The following is a 14,263-nucleotide window of genomic DNA, read 5'->3' on the forward strand; positions in this document are numbered from 1 at the left end:
ATATGAGTAAAAATATAGAATAGTTGGATTTATATGTCATAATAGAACCCACGTGGACCAAGCTTTACTTTCTTCCTGACTGAGTTTTTAACTCTTCTTTTTCCTTCATTGCCCTCTGCTTGAAGTTGTTGCATCTTTGCATTATGTTCATCTAGTATGTTGCAAATTTCCCATGTCCTTTTTGCCTTTTGGCTCTGGTCGCCCATCTCAGGTAACCTATATCCTAGAAAGAGTTTGTCATAGTTTGTATTTGAGTCTTCGCGTATTGTTTGCATGACTCTTTCCTGAGTTTCCGGTTCAAGCTCTTCAAACAGTGCCTGTCCATATGGAATAAGCTCGTTTCCAAATATATGTTTTTGTAGCCATTCTGGTTTTCTTTCCATGTTACCAACTATATCTTTTGTGAATGGGAAAGCTTTTAACCCAATCTTTCAGTCTTGCGTCGTTTTATTTCTGTAGTTGGTTTTATTTTGTCAGGAACATGTTTTTCAATACTAACATTTCATTTGGTACTGTCCATTTGAGTTTTCTTAAATATTCATCCCTTCTCGATATGCCTGCAAAGTAAGTTTTTATGACATTTTGTAAACTTTCGTTTGCAAGGTCATGTACAATAGGTTCTCTTTCTTCTCTCTCCCTAACTTTCTTTCTAAACTCTTCACCAAATATACCATCTCTATGGTTCTGTGTAGTTTTTGAGATAAATGTTCTAGAACGTCAGGTGTTATTTTCCATCAGCCATGTTCATTTCATACTGGTCCAAAATATCTGCATGTTTCATATCTTTCAATGCATTAAAGCGCGCTTAAAATACCAGCTATATCTCGTTCACCATTGACTTCCATTGCGTCTACAACTTCTTGGATTGTGGTTGTAAGTTTATGAACCACCTATCCGGGTTAGCTTTATGACCCCATCTCATTGTAGTTCCATCGTCTGCAGAAACAAAAAGTAGGTTTGTTTCCATCTTGGTTAGGTTCTGAATGAACTTTAAACAATGTTTCATTTCTATATGTTTTCTTGAAATTTAACCTTTTATCTTCACCGAGTTCATCCGAAGATTGAACGTTAAATGCTCGTAAGTAAAAGGGTTGTTGTATTTGTGTACATTTTTTTCAGTTCTTCCATTCTATGCTGAATATTTCATCTGGTTGCTGGAGTCTTTTGTATGTCGGCAAACATTTTTTGATATTCTTCTACTATGTCAGCCGATTTTTTTTAGACTCTTGGAAATATTCCATATTCTCCGCAATACTCTTGTTGAGGGTCAAGATTTTTCGGCTGTTCCAAATCTTCATCTAGTTCTGTGAAGTTAGTTTCCAAAGGAGTGACTTGTTCGTTTCCTTCAGGCTCTTCTAGCTGTTGTTGCTGAACTATTTTTCCATGTCTGGTTGTATCTGAACTTTCTTCCTGTGGAGTTTCTTGTACCTCATCTGCTGGCATTTCATATATTCCGAGACCGTTTTTAACAATTTCCCTATCTACGTCATCCGCATTCATAAGCTTTTGTTCTTTCGTTCCGTCTCTATTTTTACGCGTTTCATGACGAAAGTTGAATTGTCATTTAGCTCTGACATCAAATATCTCGGAGTAAATTCATCCATGTCATTTGGATGATATGCTATTAAATCATATCCTTAGCGAGCTTGTATTTTCCAGGTTTTGAGATTATATCCGTTTTGGTGCTGAGCCATAAAGCTAAATAGGTTCGGGTCAGTATTTCCATCCTTGAACTTTTCCAATAGCTTCTTTATATCTGTCACTAAAAGTCAACAGTATCTGGGAAACACACTCTTCTTTAAGCATTTTTAAGAATTCTTGGTTTCCTTGTTCTCTACTTCTTTTATGTCCTTGCTCTGTTTGTGGTTGTTGTTGTGCAGGGTTTTGAACTGTTGGTTGCTGTCTGGTTGTGTGTGGTTGTTGTGCTGGTTGTGGAGGTGTTGTGTGCTGGTGTTGTGTTGGTTGTTGTGTGGTTGTTGTGTTGGTTTGGTGCATGCCTGTGTCTGTGTCCATGTGACGATGTAAATGTTTTTAGGTAGTCCTGGTGCAAGGTGCTTCTCTTGGAGGGTTTGGTGGTATATAAGTTCCACCGCTGGCACATATGTTATCTGCAGCGTAATGTCCTACCTGACTTTTCGTCTTAAGAAAGCATTTACTAGGTCTGTTTTGGTCTGTTGTAACTCTTTTTCTTGACTTTTCACAACAGTTGCTCTAACGGCGTCATAGGCACTTTGAACTGCCTGTCTCGTTGCTGCATCTGTTATTTTCGTCATATTTTGTGCTACTTCTCTTAACTCTTTGTCGAAACCTTCAGACTTCAGTTTCTTTCCAGATGAGAAGTCGTTCACTTGTTTCACCTTACTATGAAGAGCTTCGAAGGCGTTCTTAAAGTCAGCATTCGTTAAAGCTTCATTTGAACTGTCTTCATCCGCTTGTATTTTTGTCCTTATTGACCCTATGAGTTGGGCTGCTTTAGCGTTGGCTTGGGCATCTAACCAGTCATTGTTAGCTTTTATATATTCTGCGCTTTTCATTGCCTTTTGCATAGCCGCGTCGTTATTTTTACTTTCTTGTGCTAAGTTTTCATACTGTACGGTTTGGTTTTGCAACTGTAAAAGTTTTTCTGCCTTTACATTTGCTTCAACTTCTTTTTATACTCATCGCTATCCATATATGTCTTCAGGGCTTTTTGTTTTATCTCTTCATCTTTCAGTATTTTATATTGAGTAGTATGGTTTTTCAAATTTATAACATCTTGTTCCATTTTTGCTACTTCTGCTGCTTTTTCTGACACTTTTTCTTCGCATATCCCTCTGTACTTAGTTCTTTCAGTTGTTCTTTTTTTTTTTTCTCTACGTTTAACTCATTGAGTTTCTTTGTGTGTCTGTCATATTCTAGTTTCTTTCGTTTTCACTTATTTGTTTCTGTATGTCTATGTTTGACTTTTTGACATCTGTTATTTGATTTTTGAGTGAACTCAAATTCATTTGACTTTGAGGGTTATAAGCTGTTCCGTCTGCAGCTCCACCATAGCCTGCCATTTTCGCTAAAAGTGCCGCTCTTAAACCTCCACTCTGTGCACCAATAACTCGGTTTAAAAGCATAGGGTTGCTTGACATTTGTTGCAACATAGTGGGGTCATTCATCATTTGTTGTTGCAACTGTTGTTGTGGTGTTAGTTTTTATTGGATGTTTCAATGCTCTCTTCCTCTTACGTATATTCTTACGTAGCTTACGTGGCATTTTAAGTGAAGTTAAAAAGCGGTTTTTGACAGATGTTTATATGACACTTTTGTTCAGCACAAAAAACTACTCGGTCAAAGTGTTGTCAGTTTTGTAAAATATTTGTTATATCGTTCTATAATATTTTTTTAAAGTACTCAAATATATACTTTAGAAAAGTGGGTCTATCTCTATGAGCGTTGACGATAGACCATTATTTGTTCGAGCAAATATATACTATCGTATGTTAAAAAATATTTTGACAAGTGTAAAGTATGTGTAAGCTCCTTTCTGTCAAAAGTTTGTCCGATGGTGAAAAATATGTATTTAAAAGTCAAAATGTGAAGTTATCTTCTCAAATATTTGAGATGGAACGGTTTGCCAACGGAGACTTTTCAATAAAATAAAATTATAGATGGGGTTACCGTTGACGAAAACGGTTTATTTTAAACTTTTCTATGAGTAGTCCGAAAAAAACAGTTTATTTTTCATAATGGAAGGAAGAAAAAGTGTCGCAAACAATTCGTCGACTACCTCTGCAGTTAAAGTTCCTACAACTTATGTCTCACCATTCTCAAAACCCTTACGACCTCCTATAATACCAAAGCAACCTCCTCATACAATTCAAGACAAATTGTTGGACAATATGCATTTGCACAAAGAAACAGCTCAGCCAACAGGTCAGGCAACAACAACTATCGGAACAGAAGCATTTTCAGAAGAAGTTCATACCAATCAGACTCCAATCGAACATACAGAAACACAACCACCCGAAAATACAGAAACACATCCAATCGAACATACAGAAACACATTCTGCAATGACCACTAGGTCGCAAACACGATATCTCGCCTTTAGCAAACAATTTAAGTCTCAAATTCAAGACACACAAGATAGCGACACTCCTCTTTCAGAGAAAGTTCTTAGAAAATACGCAAAGAAAAGGTTAGAATTGTTAGATAAGTTAAATGAACAGTGGGGTTCAGAAGACAATCGAGATTATAACGAGATGTTTCAAGCTGTCATGGATGCCATTCAGCCTCTTGAAAACGAAATAAAAGACCCTGGCGTACTTGTTGACATGTTTGCTTCATATTTACCCGTTACTGCCAATCTCATAGCGTTGCAAGCTATTGACCAGTTCATTCACTTGTTTCCAAAGAACTTGCAGAAGCATTTACAAGAAGTTAAAATTGCTGAATTTGTCCGTTTATATCCAAATTCATACAATTATTTGGAAGAATTGAATGAACATGGTGAAAGGTCATTCTATTTATATTTCTACACAAAAGACAACCAGTCAAAACGACTATACTGCATTGAACCTTTACCAGAATTTCAAGACAATTTCCACGTTATAACAACTGTTGCTTTAGATATTCCTGCCAGAGTTCCATATGGAGGAACAGTAACTATCTCAAGCTTTCCCAAGGGCTCTAAAGGAAAGCCTCTCACAATTGCAAAATTCACACACAGCAGTTGCCAATTTGTTCAAGATGTCGAGTTCCATTTCCTCAACAATACGACTTTCATCATAGAGACTCCTCAAGAAGGTTTATACAAAGTTTTCATCGCAGGATTTGTTGCTCCCAATGGCGAAGAAGAAGAAGTCGAAGAAATCCTCACCTCAGACAGCGAAGAAGAAGAAAATTTCCAAGACATTCAAGATTCAGAATATACCGAATAAAAAAACAATTTAAGACTAAAACATTTATACTAAACATCTTCAGGGCTAGAAGGGGCGCAGCCCCTGGAAGCCCCACTACCTTTTTTTTTTTTTTTTTTTTTTTTTTTTATATCGGTATATTACGTTGAATTGCTTATTTTTTTGATTATTGATATCTTCAAATTAATGTTACTTGTTATTAGCCTATATTAATAACTCTAAGTCATAAAAAATTATGAAAGGAAAAAACACATTCATCATAACCGTTATACAGCATATTGAAGTAGGTAATATTTTGAATTTTGTTTTATTTTTTTATTTTGGAAAGTTGAATATTATCTCTTTATATCTAAGTAACCTCAAATATCTTATCAATTGTACTTCTATGAATCATGAGTGCGTTATTAAAAGAATAATTAATTAATATGCAAATAACAAACTAATAGCAAGAATAAAGAAACTGTTTATTCATCAAGAAGTGTATAAATCTGATTCTTATGATACTTATTCATTGGTATTTCTTCATCAGTGATATATTGAATTGATCCATCTTTGTTGATAACTATAGGTTGGAGTTCGCCCAAGTGATCAAACATTCCTACGTAAAGACGAAAGTGATGATAATCCCATAAAAAGCCATCGTATCTCATCACACAAACATACCCAAATTCTGGTGACTTAATTGACTGCTCTGTGTATTTAAAAAAGACATGATAATATTCACAATTTGCGATATTTCTTAAATTTTGATTATTCGACATTTCTTCTGTAGATGGATATCCCTTGAAAAATTCGAATTTTTCGATGTAGATTTTTAAGTCTTTCGGTGGGCGACAGAATCTATTAAAAAGTTTAAAAGCATCAGTGTAGGATTTGAAGCTTGGAATGTAAAGATACATATTGAAACGTCCAAGAGATTTCCATGGGCCTGCCAATATATCAATTGCTACAACAACATGTGAAACCTTATTTTGGTCAGAATTTAATGCGTATGCAAAATAGTAAGGAGTATTTGAGTAATATTGTTTGATTATTTTGCCGTATGTACTCTGTTCATTTGACTTCAGATAAACTAATTGCTGCCAAATAAAATCCAAGACATATTGGTTGCGAAGTTGGAAATCATAAACTGAAGATAAGCCATCTAACTCCAGCCTCTTTTTTCAGATGGTATTATGTATGGAGAGTTGATATTTTGTTTCTTGGTTTTGAGACATTTTAGTGCACGCTCTTTTAACATATCGAAAATTTTAGTATAAAAATTTTGAGAAAACCGATAGAATTTAAAATAAAAAGGATATAGTACTACTACAAGGTTTAGTATTATCCAAAATTTCAATACTAAATTTTTGACAAAAGCAAGCAGTGCCGATAAAAAAATTCTTGTTTTGGAGAAAGCTATGGGGCGAATAAAATTGAAAAAGAAAAGAAAAAGGGTTTGGTATAATCACATAGAAAATTCCTTTAAATTAAGTTAAGACACTGAAATTATTCTGAAATTCTTTTAATTCGACAACTTTTATTGATCAACGATAAAGATTGGCTAATGGAGCACTTTTTTAATGGATGGAGCGGTAGTTATATGGAAAAAAAAATAAAAATCTTATATTCGAAGAAATAAAAAACAAAATTTACATAACAAGCAATAGATTTTGTAAGACTATATAACAACAAATATATTCTATTGTCTGTAACTCTATAATATAAGAACTTAAACAAATATCGCAACATAAATAAACAAAATAAAGGAAATTAAGCCAACCATCAACACGGCTCTCTTTCTCTTTGGAAGTCTATGCAATGCCAACAACAATGACGACGTTTGCTTCTTGTTTAGAATTGGATGTGATTCTTCCAACGGAACATCCATCAAATGTCGGGTATTTTGGTTCGATTCAGTGATAATATTCGACCAATTTGATAAATGAGTCGTATCAATGTATGGTTCGATAGTTTCCGAAATCACTCTTAATTGTCCCCAATAAACAGCTGTTACCTGGCCACGCTTGAGGTATTGCTGTATTATTTTCTTTGGTAATTGTGTTTTTTCTAGTAGCAAGTCGATATCTCCGTTGCATTGTACAAAACTTTGAACTGAATACATCGCAAAGTTATGAACAAAGGAATTAATGGGCTGTTTGAACATCATATCGATTGCATTGACTGTTATATCAAATCCCGATTGTTCAACTTGTCCAGAACCGTTTTGAAGAGCAATAAATAATTTTCCGATAGAATTTTCATAGATTCCGTAATAACTCATGCTCAAAAGTATCCTAGAAACATTGGGAAGTAGCTTAATCAGCTCGTCGGCCACATATTTCCACTCTTTTAGTGAAATAAATGGAACACAAGTCAAAAAAAGTGTCCTTAGGAAGTCGATTCCGTGTACATCCCTAGTTTTATCGGCTTTCTTCCATATATTGAGTATCAATGTTCTGTCTCCGAATGATTCTGCCGCATGTCTGAGGAAAAACTCATTAATGAAGCAGTTTTGGATCAATCTGAGTGCTGTAATGCCATTGACTGTATCGTTTATGTACTCTTGACATAGAATTTTTACAAGTTCGGCGTTGGATAAAACAGAAAATGATAATGGAGTCAAAGAAATGACCATTGACTGGATAAACCTGGCAGGAGTATCGTGGATGAGTGTAGATGCCAGAACTTTGAAATACTGTTTCATATCAAATTGATTAAATAAAGTAAAATTTGTCTGAATTAATATGGTATTTATTAAATCAAAATACATGACTTGAGTACGAACAGTATATTTTGTAATGTTTTGTGGGATTTCTTGTACAATATTAAGGAATGTCTGTGAATCGAATAATTTATTGTATAATTCTGTTTCTCGACTCGATAAAATCGATAAACAAATTCCTTGAAGACCAGATGCAGGTGGTGGTGTGATCATAAGAGCATATCTCATGACTTCATCTATATGATCTACAATATATTGTAAAACAATTGGAGATCTTTGAGACCAAGCGATCCCAAAATTGTTAGTTCCGACTAAAGTTTCGAATGTGATAGAATTTCGGAGTATAATACCTTCGATCGTAGCAACTGAAACTTCGGGTGGTTCTGTTGCACGCATCGAAATGAGTTAAAAAAAGATATTTGTGAAACAGGTGTTGTATTAGATACATAAGTTCCTTTTGAATTTCATTAATATTTCTTTGAAATTAAGGGATTTCTTAGATGCACCAAAATTTAGGATTTCAGTTCAAAGCAAGGCCAAAGAAAATTAAAATTGCCTATGCACAGGTACGCTATTTATGTCATAACAGCAATTCAAAATAAGAAATTGAGAAAAATGAGAAATTTTGCAAAGATGGATTCTTTTTATGACACATGTATGTAAATGCTTCCAGATGAGCTTATAAAAAAGATTCATCATATTCAAAACACAGGTAATTATAATATGAATTTGTCTTTATCATCCAAACTGCTCAAAAGTGTTTCATAGCTCATAATATCCCAATTGTATAGTAGTATTGAGTACATATTTTATACTATTTCTATTGTAATAAACAGAATTGTAGAAACATATAAATCGACACATGAATTGGTGCATATTAATAATAGGAAAATTGCTTGTTGTGTACTGGTAATGCTAGAAATGTACATCATGAATAATGTTATAACATAATATCTTATTCATTTAAAGGTAACTAAACTCCTTTCGCCGATCCGATTTGCCCCATATTTAAAATATAGCTTGCATATGTAGAAGAAAAGCTAATTTTGAAGTACGCCCGAAATCCACCAACAGGATTTCGAGCTACTAAAAAGGTACTTTTAAATGTGATTTTTTTTTATAAAAAATTAAATTTATTTTAAGATCAGACTAAAAACTAATTTTATGGAAAATCTATATCGACAAATTTATTACTTATTGGGCATATAGATTTTTTGATTATGGCGATTATGTCTGATATGCTTCCAATAAGCCAAAACAGTGTTTTGGGAGTGATTAAATACAAAAAAATCCGGCGATGCTTTACGTGGCAAATGGTCGAATGGTTATTACCCCTTACTATTGGGTACCCAGGACGCTAGTTCGAAACTGATGCACTATATTTTTTTTACAAAATGCGTTTATTAGGACAGGGTAAAGAAAGGTTGCCAATATAATATATTTAAATAAATACAACTAATCTAGCATAAAAAAACTATTGAATATTTGAATTCAATAAAAATTTATATAAAAAACATGTAAAGCATAAATTACTATATAAACGTAGAATCTGAATATCATATCAGAAAATGTCGCAAATCTGACATTTACCCGACAAAATAGCAAAAATAATTGAATACTTTTCGCAAAAACTTTAAAAATCGATAAAAATATGAAATATAGATATTAAAGAGACTTTTTATATAATATTCATAAAGATTTTCCAAAAATATGATACCGCAAAATTAAAAAAGTGACGTCTTGAGTGGAGTCAAAGGTCGAAATTGCTAGCGAAATGTTTTTTTAGCGAAATTGCGTATTGTACGTTTTTTTCGCAAAACGAAACCCTTATTACAAGATAATTAAAATATATGACCTCATTATAAATGAATTTTAACTCTAGATAATTGAGAAAGCTACAAATTGTTTCTAAATCTTGAAATTATTCGATGTCAATCTAATTTTTCTTGTTATAGCCTACTTCTATGGTGTACAGGTTGTCATAATTACTATTTTAAAGTGTAAAACATGCTTATATCAATCAGGACGTTAAAATGGAAAAGTACATACCAAGCAAATGTTTGGATTTATATGCGACAGCCTTTTTAATGGATGTGACAAAGCGTTTCAATATAGATTTTGATTAAAGCATAACTGCAAATTATAATTTGACTTTATATGAAAGGTAACCAAACTATTTTTTGAAAGTCCGCCATAACTTTAATGGTACTATTTCAGCGTGTACAATGAATACAAAAATTCTAAGAGTGCCACATAAAATAGTACTTTAGACTTGAGTTAATGCTACCAAGCAAATGTTAAAAAGATGACTTTAGTGTTTTGATAATCAAAGATTAAAATCATTATTGTCTAAATCAATAATCATAACGACAGAAGTTAATGTTTTTTCATAAGTGCTTTAAATCCACTTTTAAAAGTATACCTCAAAAATCAAAATATCAAAAAAAAATTGGCCGATAGGTTTGGCTTTAATTTTTGTCTGCTTTTATGATTTGATATGGATGTTATAATTTTAAAAGTTGAGCCAAATTCACCAATAGATTTTTGAGATTTGCAAATACTCAATAATTTTCAGCGTGTTATCTTTTATTAAAAGAACTATTTGGTTTCAGTATCATATAAATTGATATTTACTTTCTATTTGAACCTTCATTTAGCTAATGATTTAATAATACAGATTTCATCTAGTCCTTATAAGAGAATTTTGAATTTGTTATAATAAAAAAACAAACAGATATAGCTTACACTTCTATAATAAAGATACCTTTTATAGAAATCAGTATGAAATGTGTTTTTTGACACGTAAAGCTCTCAATTCATTATAACATGTTTGTCGATTTTTATATATTTTTCGCTTTCATTATCTATGATATTAAAAATTATGTCATCAGAATGTGAAATAATTAAACAAATGCCCTACGAGAAGTATTTTATACTCGAATTTATTAAAAAAATCACTGTACTTTTAGCCTACTGGTTATGTCGTTGATTTCAAAAGCAATATGTTCAAATCAGTAAGAACCCGTTTTTTTTATATTTTTTTTTAACAAGGTGAATATAACTTTTGATCGAAATCAATGAGTTACATGAATTATCATTTATCTAACTACAATTAAATTGTGAAAATATACTATCCAATATTAGCGTTTAATAAAATCAAAGATTATTGACTTATATTTTGAAAGTAATCTAAGCAGAATTTGGATATCTAAATTCTAAATATCTTCATGCTTAGATGCTAGATAATATATTCTTATTTGAAAAATTTATAATGTTATTATTTTCTTATTTGATATTTACTACAAGCAGAAAAGCATTTATATTGTAAATTAACAGGATATGATAATTATACTCGTTTTTATATGTTCTTAATGAAGAATATCAAACGTATTTCTATGAGTTTTAAAAAATGAAAAGTTTTAATATGGCTAATATATTTATTATCATTAATAGAATAAAAAAGTTTTTTTCGCATATCACTCGATGATTTACCTTCGAGTTTTGATAAATTTCGAAAAAATTTAAGTACAGTGATTTTTTTAATAAATTCGAGTATAAAATACTTCTCGTAGGGCATTTGTTTAATTATTTCACATTCTGATGACATAATTTTTAATATCATAGATAATGAAAGCGAAAAATATATAAAAATCGACAAACATGTTATAATGAATTGAGAGCTTTACGTGTCAAAAAACACATTTCATACTGATTTCTATAAAAGGTATCTTTATTATAGAAGTGTAAGCTATATCTGTTTGTTTTTTTATTATAACAAATTCAAAATTCTCTTATAAGGACTAGATGAAATCTGTATTATTAAATCATTAGCTAAATGAAGGTTCAAATAGAAAGTAAATATCAATTTATATGATACTGAAACCAAATAGTTCTTTTAATAAAAGATAACACGCTGAAAATTATTGAGTATTTGCAAATCTCAAAAATCTATTGGTGAATTTGGCTCAACTTTTAAAATTATAACATCCATATCAAATCATAAAAGCAGACAAAAATTAAAGCCAAACCTATCGGCCAATTTTTTTTTGATATTTTGATTTTTGAGGTATACTTTTAAAAGTGGATTTAAAGCACTTATGAAAAAACATTAACTTCTGTCGTTATGATTATTGATTTAGACAATAATGATTTTAATCTTTGATTATCAAAACACTAAAGTCATCTTTTTAACATTTGCTTGGTAGCATTAACTCAAGTCTAAAGTACTATTTTATGTGGCACTCTTAGAATTTTTGTATTCATTGTACACGCTGAAATAGTACCATTAAAGTTATGGCGGACTTTCAAAAAATAGTTTGGTCACCTTTATTCATTTTGAAATATAATCACACGATACATCAATAATGAAAACATAGGTTTATTACATAAAACAAATGACAAGGTCTGTTTGTCGCGTTGCTGAAAAACTTAAGACATATGCATATTGCACTATAAGGCTCTCTATGGGTGAGTTTTATCAATAAATGAATTTTGTAAAGTTAATAAAAAATTTTTCATTTTAAAAAATTGTTTTAAACATAGTAAGGAATATTAAAAAACAGAAAATGCGCGATCGGTAAATTTGAAAGCGGATGACAAAAAGTATAGAAAAGCATAAACTATTTTGATATTTTTTAGGTCAAACGATGATTAACATGATATATGTCTCGATTTAGATGTTTCCCTGATATTTTCGCATTAATAGGTCAATAATTTCAAAAAGATTTGAAAGAAATCATGTAGATCACTCCAAAACAAGAAAAATAGCACTATCCAAACAAGTTTTATGATATTATCCGAAATAATGATGGTTCTTGATCTATTCTAACCCGTATTTTCAAAATTGAATATTGCTCAATTAATTGAATGTAATTATCAAAAATTATAAGAAATAATTTGAATGGATAAAACTTTAATCATTTTTTAAAAAGAGCTCAGCAAAACATGGCTCCAGTTGCTACTAATACAAGCAATATTGACACAAAGCGTGTCGAAGATGTCGAAATGGATGCAGTCGAAAAGACAGAAGATTCCAAAGTTTGGATTCCACTTGCAAAGAGAGATAGACTCTCATTATGGAGAATATTCGGTATCTGTGCATCAATGTTCGGATTTCAAACAGTTTTTACTGTCGTTTTCGGTCTCCTTTCTCCGATTATGGACTCAGAAGACATCAACATTCCACAAGTTTACAGATCACTCATCTACCTCATTGGTCCACTCGCAGGATTCATCTGCCAGCCACTTGTTGGCTACTACAGTGATGCTCTCCATGCAAAAATTGGCAGAAGAAGACCATTCATCATTACAGGTGCTGTAGGATCAATCGTCGGCTTCCTCTTCCTTTACTTCTGCAGAGAAATCGGAAAGGGTATCAGCAGCTCAAATCCACGTCCATGGAGTATTACCTTCCTTATCATTGCACTTGTCCTCGATTTTGTTTCCGTAAATCTCCTCCAAGCTCCAGCAAGAACAATCATTGCAGATATCATTCCAAAGTCACAGCAAGTTCTCGGAAACTCCATTGCAGCTGTACTTCTCGGTCTTGCGCAAGTATTCTCTAACTTCATTGGTGGTTTCAACGTTGCTAAGCACACATCCCTTAACTACCAGCAGCTTGTTATCATCTGTGGCATTGTATTCATTATCGTCAGTGTTACAATCACAGTTTTGACAGCTCACGAAGAACAGTTTACAGATAAGATTGATAGACCAAACCCATTCATTGCCATCTTCAGACAATTCAAGTCAATGCCAAAGCCAGTTTGGAGAATCGCCATCGTATATCTCTTCTCATGGATGGGTTACACTGAATTCAACAATGAATGCTCAAGTTATGTTGGCACCGATATTTACAAGCTTCAAGGACTCGACTACGATGAAGGCGTTCGCTTCGGACTCATCATCATTGGTGTCTCATCAATCCTTGTTATGATCTGGTCATTCGTTCAGGATATGGTAATCAAGTGCATCGGTCTTAAACTCTCCTATGCTCTTTCTCAGATAATTGAAGCTGTTTGCCTCATCCCAATCTTCTTCATCCACAACAAGTGGGCAGCACTCGGTCTCCTTACACCACTCGGTATCGCTTGCTCTGTATTCAACTCAGTTCCATATGCCATTGTTGGCATGTGCTCAAAGGATGAAGAGATGGGAACTCTTATGGGCATTCTCAATATTTTTGTCGTTGTTGGCCAGCAACTTGCTAACTGGATCATCGGATCAGGCATTGGAGCTGCAACAAATGGAAAGAAAGGTCCACTTCTCGGTTCTGGTTGCGTCTTCGCTTTCATCGCTGCAATCCTATGCTTCTGGATAATTGTCCCAGAGCAAAAACCAGAATCACTTGACTTCGATGATGACAGAGAGGATTGACCTGCTGATGCAGTCAAGCCATAAGAAAACTAAGGCAATACCAAGAGGTACTGTCTCTTTCTTGTTACAAAGAAATAATTATTTATTCTTATATGGATTAGTTTTTGATGTGTTATTAAAAACTTGAACAGCGTATCATTTTATATGGTAATTGCATAAGAAACAAAGATACTATAGAAATACTATAGTAAGATGTATCAATGTGATGCATCAAATGATAATAATCTGCTTAATACCATAAATAGAGTTAATGCATTTTATTTTGAAATTTAAGTTGGAAATAATGAATTCAAGTT

The 14,263-nt window shown here is 32.6% G+C and overlaps 6 protein-coding genes across 6 annotated transcripts, besides 1 other annotated feature; 2 read left to right on the plus strand and 4 right to left on the minus strand.

Annotated features, from left to right (window-relative positions):
- Positions 1 to 5,017: part of a mobile genetic element that runs on past the window's edge.
- On the minus strand, positions 30 to 206 carry TVAGG3_0468110 (protein of unknown function, DUF4106 family; the record flags this gene model as incomplete). Its single annotated transcript, XM_051235372.1, has 1 exon — positions 30 to 206. The coding sequence occupies one exon, from the start codon at positions 204 to 206 to the stop codon at positions 30 to 32; it is 177 nt and encodes a 58-aa protein (XP_051093196.1).
- TVAGG3_0468120 (protein of unknown function, DUF4106 family) lies at positions 2,911 to 3,146 on the minus strand (the record flags this gene model as incomplete). Its single annotated transcript, XM_051235373.1, has 1 exon — positions 2,911 to 3,146. A coding segment is annotated over one exon (236 nt), but the record flags the coding sequence as incomplete, so codon positions are not given.
- TVAGG3_0468130 (uncharacterized protein) lies at positions 4,247 to 4,909 on the plus strand (the record flags this gene model as incomplete). The annotated part of the gene is made up of 1 exon (XM_051235374.1): positions 4,247 to 4,909. One exon carries the CDS (start codon positions 4,247 to 4,249, stop codon positions 4,907 to 4,909), a length of 663 nt encoding a protein of 220 aa, XP_051093198.1.
- Positions 5,018 to 5,352: 335 nt separating the features above from the next.
- On the minus strand, positions 5,353 to 5,787 carry TVAGG3_0468140 (uncharacterized protein; the record flags this gene model as incomplete). The annotated part of the gene is made up of 1 exon (XM_001316350.1): positions 5,353 to 5,787. One exon carries the CDS (start codon positions 5,785 to 5,787, stop codon positions 5,353 to 5,355), a length of 435 nt encoding a protein of 144 aa, XP_001316385.1.
- A 769-nt stretch (positions 5,788 to 6,556) lies between these two features.
- On the minus strand, positions 6,557 to 7,988 carry TVAGG3_0468150 (uncharacterized protein; the record flags this gene model as incomplete). Its single annotated transcript, XM_001316349.1, has 1 exon — positions 6,600 to 7,988. One exon carries the CDS (start codon positions 7,986 to 7,988, stop codon positions 6,600 to 6,602), a length of 1,389 nt encoding a protein of 462 aa, XP_001316384.1.
- Positions 7,989 to 12,529: 4,541 nt separating this feature from the next.
- Positions 12,530 to 14,100, plus strand: TVAGG3_0468160 (major facilitator superfamily transporter; the record flags this gene model as incomplete). Its single annotated transcript, XM_001316348.2, has 1 exon — positions 12,537 to 13,967. One exon carries the CDS (start codon positions 12,537 to 12,539, stop codon positions 13,965 to 13,967), a length of 1,431 nt encoding a protein of 476 aa, XP_001316383.1.
- Between the last annotated feature and the right edge of the window lie 163 nt (positions 14,101 to 14,263).

This window comes from Trichomonas vaginalis, chromosome II (genome assembly GCF_026262505.1).
Source record: "Trichomonas vaginalis G3 chromosome II, whole genome shotgun sequence".
Classification (NCBI taxonomy): Eukaryota; Parabasalia; order Trichomonadida; family Trichomonadidae; genus Trichomonas; species Trichomonas vaginalis.